General features: G+C 35.7%; 1 protein-coding gene across 1 annotated transcript in view; it reads right to left on the bottom strand.

Moving 5' to 3' along the window:
• Positions 1–3,845: 3,845 nt before the first annotated feature.
• Positions 3,846–10,887, bottom strand: part of LOC120078723 (phosphatidylserine decarboxylase proenzyme 2-like) — a 36,620-nt gene continuing 29,578 nt past the window's right edge. Inside the window, exons 14-21 of the mRNA XM_039033028.1 lie at positions 9,526–9,573; positions 8,331–8,477; positions 6,572–6,667; positions 6,411–6,485; positions 6,220–6,312; positions 5,395–5,481; positions 5,262–5,312; positions 3,846–4,244 (exon numbers count right to left, since the gene is read on the bottom strand). Coding sequence (XP_038888956.1) covers positions 4,095–4,244; positions 5,262–5,312; positions 5,395–5,481; positions 6,220–6,312; positions 6,411–6,485; positions 6,572–6,667; positions 8,331–8,477; positions 9,526–9,573 — 747 coding nt within the window. The 3' untranslated portion in view covers positions 3,846–4,094. The remainder of the gene's footprint in view (positions 4,245–5,261; positions 5,313–5,394; positions 5,482–6,219; positions 6,313–6,410; positions 6,486–6,571; positions 6,668–8,330; positions 8,478–9,525; positions 9,574–10,887) is intronic.

Below are 10,887 nucleotides of genomic sequence, written 5' to 3'. Positions count from 1 at the left end.
GGGTACCCCACAAAAATGCATTTTTGTGCCAGACGGGTAAACTTGGTACGGTTAGGTCCGTGTGTATGGACAAACACCACACAGCCAAAGACACGAAGGGGTACATCAGAAAGAAGTCTGAAATTTGGGTAAGACTCTTTGAAGAAATCTAAGGGAGTTTGGAATTTTAGGACGCGGGATGGCATGCGGTTTATTAGATAGGCTGCTGTCAAGATAGCATCACCCCACAAATAAGAGAGAAGGGAAGTTGACAACATAAGTGAGCGGGAAACTTCAACAAGGTGACGGTTTTTCTGTTCGGCCACTCCATTTTGTTGAGGAGTGTACGCACAGGAACTCTGATGGACAACACCTTTGAAGACTAGGAATTCGCGTAAGGCGTTATTAAAGTACTCTCGACTGTTATCACTCCGAAGAATAGCGATTTTGGCATTGAACTGCGTTTCTATAGAATTGTAAAATTGTTGGAAAACTAAAGTAACTTCTGATTTATCTGTCAGAAGGAAAACTCAGGTTAGTCGAGTATGATCGTCAATAAAGGTTACAAACCAACGCTTCCCAGTTATGGTAGTGACTGGTGAAGGACCGCAGACATCGTTATGGAACAGAGTAAATGGTTTAGAGGGCTTATAAGGTTGAGAAGAGAAAGAAACACGAGGCTGTTTGGCCTGGACACACACATCGCATTTCAATTTAGAAATATTAATGTTGCGAAAAAATGAGGAAACAAATAATTCATGTACTGGAAATTAGGATGGCCAAGGCGATAATGCCATAACATATAATCAGTTTCAAAAATAGAAAAATGGGAAGAAAATAAACTAATCCTATCACATAGCCTAAAGGAAGCTTCTTCAGTGAGAAAATAGAGTCCCCTGTCATGCCGAGCAGTGCCAATCGTCATCCCCGAGTTCATATCCTGAAAAACAACAACAACAGGTGAGAAGATAACACGACACTTCAAATCTCTTGTAAGTTTACTAATAGAAACAGATTGTAAGATACTTTTAGCACATGCAACATATCTTGGAGTATTAAGCCGGCAAAAGGTGACACCCGTCCTTTTCTAGCAACGAGGGCAAAGGACCCATCTGCAATTCTGATTCTTTCATTTCCAGCACCAGGTTGATAAGATAAAAATTGATCAGAGGAGCCAGTTAAGTGATCTATGGCTCCTGAGTCTAATATCCACGGTTTATTACTATTTATACTCACAAGGCCAAAGGAGTGAAAAGTACATGTATGGGCAATTACACTTATACCAACTTTAGTAGTAGTGCTCTGAGTAGTTTCCTGATTCTGAGTCTGAGTATCTCCAGTAACAGATTCACCTACAAGAGCCCAGTTTGGCTGTCATTTCTTACCATTTGGCAGTCGGCCGTGAAGTTTCCAGCATTAATCTTTCATGTGCCAGGGTTTTTTGCAATGTTCACACACTGGGGGCAGCTTACTGTTCTGTTTATCTTGGACAGGGCCTGATGTTTTGAAAGCAGCGGAATCTGTTGGTGTTACAGGTGTACTATTCATGGCCCTCACCTATCTTCCTCCAGGCGAACTTCAGAACAAACTTCCATTAGGGATAGTATAGGTCTGGTCCCCAATATACAACTTCGTACTGTATCAAATTTAGAGTTGAGTCCTGCAAGAAAGTCATACATGCGATCCATTTCTTCAGATTGATAATGTAACACTCCTCCACAAGAACAGTTCCAAATTATTTCATGGCACAAATCCATCTCTTGCCACAACAGAGACAGCTTGTTAAAGTAAGTAGTAACGTCCATCGTTCCTTGTTTGCATTCATGGACCTATTTACGTAGAGTATACAAATGAGAGGCATTCTATCTCCTGGAGTAGATTTTTTGGGCTGCCCCCCAAATATCACGGGCTGTAGCTGCATACAATAAAGGTTTTCCATCCTAAGGTTCCATACTTCCAATCAAAATCGATCTCAATAAAGAATCCTCTCCTTTCCACATTTGCTCTTGGGGATCACCGATCCTTGATTTTGGTATTTCACGTGTCAGATATCCAAATTTGTGATAGCCCTCAAGGGCCATTTTAATAGATTGGGACCAAAAAAAATAATTATCATCATTCAACTTTTCTCCTATAATAAAGCCAAAAGAATTGCCTATAGTTCCAGAACATAAATTTAAGGGGTAAGTAGGGAACGAAGATACCGACTTTTCAGGGTATGGGTTTAAATCTGGTTGGATCTTGGATGTCGATCCCAGAGCTTCCCCAATAGCAGCCAGCTGCTGCTGAAACATCTCGTTCTGTCGTTTAATCTGCAACTGCAACTGGGTAACTTGATCTTGGATTATATTTTCTTGGTCCTTGTGGTATGATGAAGACTTACCCCCTCCAAACTCATCCATGATCGGCGAAAACTGCCCCATTCGATTGCTTATACTCGGCTAGAAAACACCCACACTTCTTTCATCTGTCTTTTGGTGCAGCAGAGGTTGAGATGAGACGTCGATCTGAGAGGAGAAGACCGGCGACAACGGCAACCGACGGGAACTAGACTGGTCAGCGCTGGGCATCACGGATCTGGACCGATCGGCGTTGGGCATCACAGATCGAGGCTAGTCGGCGTCGTTTAGCAGCGTCTGAGATCGACCGAACAGATTTCGTGCAACCGATCGCTAGTCGTCTTCGTCTGCGCGCGACCGGACCAAATGGGTAGCTGCTGGTTCGCTGGTCGCTGGTTGCTGGGCCTGGCGACTAGTCATTCCGTCTGCGAAGGAGTCAGTCGGCGGTGGGTAGGGTGGCGGCGGCTGGTCTTCACGAAAGTGGGGAAGAAGAGTTTGGAAGTACCTGTCAATGGCTTTTTGGATAATGTTGGTTATATCTGGGTTATTGGTTTGGGACTCTCCTGTTGGATTTTCCTCAATGATGGTCAGGGTGAAATACAATAGACTAACAACTTAAATAGAGAAAAAGGAAACCCTAGGGTGCAATGAAAAAGACAAAATTGCCCCTAGAGTGCAAACCCTAATTTCAACAAAAATTTTAGAAAGAGGTCAACCATATAAAAGTTTTTGGTTCTCAAGTCATTTTATGAAATTTTTCAAGGTCCACAATTGAAAGGTTTTTAGTTTTTTTAAGATATGCTTTTAGTTTTAAAATATGATATCCTTTTTAGATTTTGTTAAGCTTTTGGAAATATATTCTAGAGTTCGAAGATCGTATCCTAGATTTTGAGTTCTGCATGTTAGAGAAAATGATGGCATTTATTTAGGAGTGAATGAAAGAATTGACCTACTCAAAATTGTAAAACCATCCCTACATACCAAAATTGGCCTAACACCCCAACCGTAGTTGCCCATTTATCGACAATCGACGAAGGAGTTAGGAAATAGCTCTTTTTAAGAACAAATAGGTTAGAGAGATTTGAACCTCTAACATCGAACAAAGAAAAATATGTCAATTACAGCTAACTGTAACTATGTTCACTTGGATGAGATTTGCCCCTCTAATAGTATGTTATAACTTCTGTTTTTACTTGCATACTCTTGAACAAAAACTCAAACAAGACAAATGACTCAATTTCCACTCCATAGCTTAAAACGTGCATGAATAACCCTTATTCTAAGAGTTACGAGCGAGTGGAGGCAACAAGATTTAAGTGGTGAACTAGTGAGTTAACATGACACTAGTACTTCTGATAAAGAGATTAAATTCTATTTTATATCCATAAATGGCCTGTTTAATTAGCCAAAATTATTTTTCTGTATTGGAAGAAGTCATTTCAAACACATCCTTCACACCTAGCTAACATAATTTGAATTCATTGTATAAATGAACAAGAAAGCATTCATAAATATGAAAACAGAAAATAGGTTATAACCCTTCTCTAGCTTTCAAAACTCAAAGAAATGAAATACAAAACGATTGTAGGCAACTTATAACACATTTGTGATACATACACTTGATAGTTTTATTGATATCCACAAAAATCAATCAGATCTGTCTTGTTTTTTTTTCCTCCGTGGGCAAGCGGCAGATCAGAGTAAATAGATCGAATTGCCAGGTTTAGAAAATATTATGTACAGGGTAGAAAACGACATACACAATTGAGCTCATTTTCAGTCATCTAAGGCACAACGTCTTACATCTGGCAAATCAGTTTGAGAAACTTTTCTGGTAGAAAGACCAAGCTTAGTCCCGACACGAACCAAAGTTTCAAGTGATCTGGAACTATTTGCTAACAGGTCCTCGTCTATCTGAATAGAGTCCTGCATGACAATTTGAAAATTCTACTTCAGAAACTTGTTATATGGATGGTCAAAAACTGTAGAAGTGAGATCGCTAAGACCTCATTTGGTAATCATTTTGTTTTTTGTTTTTAAAAATGAAGGTTATATCATCCACATTTCTTCCTATGATTTGCATCTTTCTTAAGTACAATGGTTGAATTCTTAGCCAAATTCCAAAGACAAAAATAACATTTTGAAAGCTACGTTTTTTTAGTTCTCAAAATTTGGCTTGGTTTTTTAAACATTGATGAAAAGTAGATAACAAAAGAAGAAATTTGGAAGTGGAAGTAATGTCCATAGGCTTAATTTTCAAAAACAAAAACAAAAAACAAAAACCCCGTTTGATAACCATTTTGTTTTTAGTTTTTATTTTTTAAAATTAAACCTATATCATCCACATTTCTTACAATGATTTGCATATTTCTTAAGTACTATTGGTCGAATTCTTAGCCAAATTCAAAAGACAAAAAAAAACTTTTTGAAAGCTACTTTTTTTAGTTTTCAAAATTTGACTTGGTTTTTTAAACCATTGGGGAAAAGTAGATAACAAAAAAAGAAATTTGAACGTGGAAGTAGTGTCTAAAGGCTTAATATTCAAAAACAAAAACAAAAAAAACTGGTTACCCAAACAGGGCAAAAAAGAATACCAAAAGGGGCCTAAATAGATACTGAACGAATTGGTACGAAATGTTTGAATTAAGGGGACATTTAGCCCACTGAATGGAGTTATTAAATCTAGAGTTAATATGTTAGAGTTAGTAAGTTTGTCTGTGTAGAGTTGTAAGATGGAATTCTTCAATATTGTGAAAAGTAGATTAAGAGGGAAAAATAGAGTTACTCAATAAATGTGAAAAGTAGAAAAAGATAAAAAGATAAAGTTAATAAATGTGCAAACTTCAATAGCTATTGAAGTTAAGTTGTTTAGACCAACTTAATAAGTTGGTGGGCCCCTAATAGATATAGAAACAAAGATATAAATTATAACGAAACACCAACCTTTTCAAAGACACAGATGACAGTACTTCCACCGAAAGAGAAATACCCAAACTGCAGAAAAAGGGCATCAGTTAGAAGATAAATCGTGGAAAGATGATAATACATATGAATAATATGTCTAACGTAAATTTACCTCTTCTCCTTTCTTTACATAATCTCCCTTCCCTTTTCTGAAGGTTATGCTTCCAACCATGGTGGCTCCAATTGCAACAAAAGCAACCTATAGCAGATGGCGACACTCTTTGTCAAAAGAATAATGAACTGTTTTTGTCTTTCAATTTCAATAGATAAGAGGTCAGAAAATATAAAATTGCTATTGGCAACAAAAGTAACCAAATGTATTACACTTGCATGTCATTGGCAAACAACAACTCAACATATATGAAAGCCACAGTTGACAGTTAGCCAACCAATACAGCAAATTCAAGAAAATCGTTGAAGAAAGAAAATCATAACCTACGATAAGTAATATACTGAATTTTTTTAATTTATAGAAAGTAGACTCATACATTATATGGTCAAGTACAACTTCATCAAATCTACAGTGTATAATATTGTTTTGCTCACTCAATTCGTTTATTTTCAACGGCTTTTGGTTGAGTTTTGTTAACGTAACAAAGGTACTTAAACCTTAAAAGAGGTTCCTTGTGATATTTGAACTTTATGAGGTCTCATTGCATATAAATTTCTAGTTACAAGAGTAGGTATTGAATTTCTAAAACATAATACATGCCTGGCCTCTTAAATAAATAAAACATGGTGGGAATGGGATGCAAGTTTTTACATAATCCTGTACTATTCAATTATAAAACAAGACATATTACAGAAGTTCAGGCTAACGTAGATAAATAACAAAGAGAATTTTTCTCTTACATAAAACAAACCTTTTATATAAATGTTGCCAATTAATTTGAAGTAGTAAATAGCATTTTCAGATGTTTAAGTAAAAAGGATAAACCTTGCCAAAATCGGAAGATGAAATGATAGATACTGAACGCTTGTTCTCTGTGAAGACATTGCAATACTTGCTATTGACAGCAATTGGATTTACCTAGCAAGGAAGAGAACAAGATTAATGGAATGTGCAAGATCTAAATTCATTCTTTAAAAAGAAGTAAGCGAATGTTTTCGTGCATTCAATAAACATACAGTATACAGGCATCCAGGTATGTCTACAATTTGTTCGATGAAACCAGAGACTGGAAAATGAAAGCGGTGATAATCCTGAAACAGAGTAACCCTGCTTAGATTATAATAAGTGATAAGGTTAAATATAACCCCGTTCTGTATAGAGAAAATTAGGAGAATACTTGTGGTGCCAGACGAAATATCACCAACGACCCATCCATAAAAGCCCTCGCACTTATATCTTGCCCTAGAAGACCTTGAACTGAAAACTTGCGCCCCTACAAGTCCAAAACAATAATTTCAAATGATTGACCTTAAACCACCATTCCTTGTAGCAGAAATAAGGAAATGCCACAAATATTTTACTATACATCTAAACTTCTATTATACTATTTTTGCTATAGAGACATGTTTTCTTCTGGGTAGACCTAATATATTATAAAAACGCATTATCAGAAGTTTGTCTTCATTTCCTGCTAAAGCATTCAATTTCAATACAGTATATTGATTTGACTAGAAAGTGTTCTCCAGAATTATTTAGAATATCATTTCTATTATGCTTTTTCTGAAATTTTTGCATAATAAGTTTTTTTACATCCACTACAACTCCAAGAAGGGCGTATAAAGGGAGAAGAAAAAGACATTGTTTCCAGCTCCCCACCAAATTGTAAGCCATCGGTGACAGAAGGAAAATGATACTCTTTTCCCGTTTACATTCTTCCTGGTCAGATTAGTTTGTTTTTATTAACATGCAATGCAACAGCCCATGCCACCAAGAAAGACACGAGATGACTTGGTCATTGAAGATGTTAGAATAAAATATTCTCTTTCATTATACATAACTTGTCCAGTAAAATTCCTTTATATTTTAACTTCTTGTCAGTTTCTCGTCCACAAAAAAAAAAAAAAAAAAAAAAAAAAAAAAGAAAAAGGAAAAAGAATAAGGCTGAGCACATCCGACTAGGCCAATACCTTTCCTACTCTTCTTATTTCTTTTCAGACATGTTTCGTCACTCTTTCTTGCAACTCATAAAGTGGGTACGACGCATGTTTTAAAAAGCCCCTTCTCGGGCGCACGCCTAGACCCAAGGCGCGATGGTCTGGCGCCTCGCCTTGGAAAAGCGAGGGCTCATCCAAAGATGCAACGGGCACAGGCCTGTAAGCGCGCAGCCTTTTTGTGGAATCCCCATGGATCAAAGCTCTGCGCCTTGGGGTTTTCAATTATTATAAAAAATAGTAATAATTAAGGGATTTCTTCTTTAATTAACTAAGAAGGATCAAGTTTACCAAAACCTAAATGCAAATTTCTTGTGTTTTGGGTCTCTTTTTTCCATAATTTCCCACTTCATTATACTCTCTTTTAATGTAATGATTTTTAGTATGTAGTGCACCTCACAAAAAAAAAGCCCGTCTTTTTTGTGCGCTTGCGTGATTTCATACTATATGTAGTGTATCAATTAATTTTATTTTAGTTTTCAACTTCTTGTTTGTTTGGGCCCTGTTTGAGAACCATTTTCTTTTTTATTTTTTGTTTTTGAATGTTATACTTGTTTTCAACCCAATATTTTGGTAAGTTTTCCACCTTCCTTAAAAAACATGAATTCTAAGCAAAATTTAAATTTGAAATCAAATTTTCAAAAACTACTTTTTTTGTTTCAAAACTTGGCTTGTTTTTTAAAACATGTTTAAATAGTAGATAATAAAGTAAGAAAACTATCGGTAGAAGTAGTGATTCTAAGCTTAATTTTTAAAAACATAAAACTAAAAACACAGTTATCAAACAGGGCCCAAACAAACAAGAAGTTGAAAACCAATTTCCATCAATCTTTCAACTTTTAAACATAATCCACCGACTACTACTTGTTAAAGAACTTGAATGAAAAACATATATAGGCAGAGTTTATACGCCCTATACCAACATCATCAAAGATAAAAAAATACCTTGATCCACAACCTTAGGCTGTCATCAATTGATTTAAATGCCATTAGTCGGCAATCAGCAGCACATACTGCAACATCATCACACTCCACATGTGCAATTGGTCTCACACCAGGCTTCAACTCTCTTATAAAGAATTCATTAAATGTCTGCAAATGTGAGAGTCAAATTTTATTATTACAAAATAAAGTTGTTTGTATCAAAGCTTAATTGAAATAATGCCACAGCTAATGCAGAGGGTTATGCACTATTAAGAATATTCAAATATGCAATAGGACAGTAATAACATCCTCTTCCCGAGCACTACTCGGAAGAAAAAGGCATTACTTCCAAGTCATTTAAAAGTAGTAGAAAACTGACACCATCTTTTTCTCGATACATTTACTTTTGTTGAACTCTAAGTATTTAGAGGGTTGGAAAAGGAGCTTAGTAATATTTGGGTCCTTATTAAGTTTCTACATGTTTAAATGTGGTCAAAGAAATTCAAGAGTAAAAGAGACGCCACAGTCAACTGATCACCAGATCACCCACTGCCAAAGAAACAGTTCTAAACAAACATAAAGAAAGAAATCTTTCATTCTGAAATGCAAAACGAGAGAAAAGTGAATGTATCGAGAAACACTAGCAAAAACTTGATACAAAAAATTACATCATTCCATGATATTGAGATAAAAATTAATGTGAAAGCTACTGGTTTTTCTTCCTCTCCATTTAATGTGAAAATCAAGATTCAAGAAGGCAGGCAAGATACCAATCAGTAAACCATAATTTAAAGCTTTACAAAATGCATTACTAAGATGCACTCGAGTAACAACAAAAATCTAAAGCTTTCCAATACCTCAGTCATATGATATTTCAAGCACATAAAATTATAATATGTAAAAGTGACATTTGGCATTAGTCGGTGGAAACAAGGATCAAATCATAGGGTTCAACACTGTCCCACAGTTTGTGGCTTGAAAATTTGCACAAAGGTTCAATATGTGGTTATCAATATGAACTGGGAAGGAAATAACATTATAGGAACTCAAACACATGACCTACTACAATACTACATTAAATCATCTCTCAACTAAAAAATTAAAAAATGTAAGCCGATGGATTATGATAAATTTGATATTTTATCAATACTTCTATCAAACATGCAGACTGGTAAAACAATTGTCTCGTTTTCTCCAAAAAGAAAAAGTAACCTACCTTGAAATACTCCAAAGGGTGCTTCACCTCATTCATATTGATTTGATCCTGCAAGACCCAATAAACATTGTCATCCAAGGTGCAGATAGCATAATTGTAGTTTACCCACAAGCAAAATATGTAAGGTTGGATAGATAAATTAAAAAAACGCAAGAATGAACACAATAAGGTCTTGTGTAGAAGGCAGTAATCAAATACTGATGGAAAAAAATTGCATTTATTCTCCGCACTCAAGCTGGAATCTCCTGAATAAGATCCCCTCAGAAGCATATTGACGTCAGTCTTCAGTGTTTTACTATGCCCTTTTCATTAGTTCAATTTGTACACCATAAAAAGCTAAATGACAAAAGAAATTGGCTTTATTTAGAAAATTCACACCATCAACATCAATTGCAAACATCCAACCAACAAAAACAACGATCTAATAGGTTCAATAGATCCAACTACCAAAAACTCATGCCATCAATTGCAAACATCCAAGCACCTTCATCAACAACCAAAAAAGAACCAGAAGGTCTATCTTCTACATTTATTTCATCATGATTTCCCCTCCAATTTGATTATCTTCCAGAACAGCCAAAGTACAACTTAATTCCCCCAAATTTCAACTTCCTTCTTGTAGTAATTTTCTAAGATTGGAAAATCCAATCCCAGAAATCAAATACTATAAATTCTGTATATGAAGAAGCAACTATAAAAAGGAGCACAAAAATGATCATCCAAGGAAGCTCGCAGGCACATGCATCTTCCCAGAAACAGGTTTCTTTTCCATCACTTTCTTACAACAAATATCGGGGTATGCATTTGAACCTTCCGCTTCAAGGGAAGAAGTAGATACTTGTTGAAATATGCTCATGTTGGCCTCCTTTACAATTTTAGTAAAAGAGTGTTTCTCCATCACCCCATAAATAAGAAATATTTTCCCAAGGTCTTCAATGGTTGCCAATTCTCCAACAAATTCTGGGGCACCTGAAAATATTTTTTTGCATATTTTTGCAATCACCTTCATTGGGCTCTTCAAAGAATCACCATCTCCATTTAGCTGAAATATCCTAATTTTAAAATTTCAGCCAACCATTTTTTTTCTTTTATGGATAAGAAATGAGCACTTTCCATTAAGAGATTGGAAAGTACAAAAGGACGAGACAGCTACATGAATGCTCTCCGATTGATTTGTCAAATTCAGGCTGCCAATTTTTAAACCATCTTCTTCTAGAGGTTAAGAAACTTTATCCCAACCAATAAGATGTTTCAATTGTCCTTCCCCATTGCCTTTCCATAAGAAGTGTCTCATTTTTGTCTCTATCTCATATCAATCTAATTAGAATGTGGTATGTTTAAAATTATCATTCTGTATAAATT

The sequence above is a fragment of the Benincasa hispida genome, chromosome 5, assembly GCF_009727055.1.
Source record: "Benincasa hispida cultivar B227 chromosome 5, ASM972705v1, whole genome shotgun sequence".
Classification (NCBI taxonomy): domain Eukaryota; kingdom Viridiplantae; phylum Streptophyta; class Magnoliopsida; order Cucurbitales; family Cucurbitaceae; genus Benincasa; species Benincasa hispida.
Note: the sequence above shows the minus strand (reverse complement) of the source record. Positions and strands in the feature narration are given on the sequence as shown.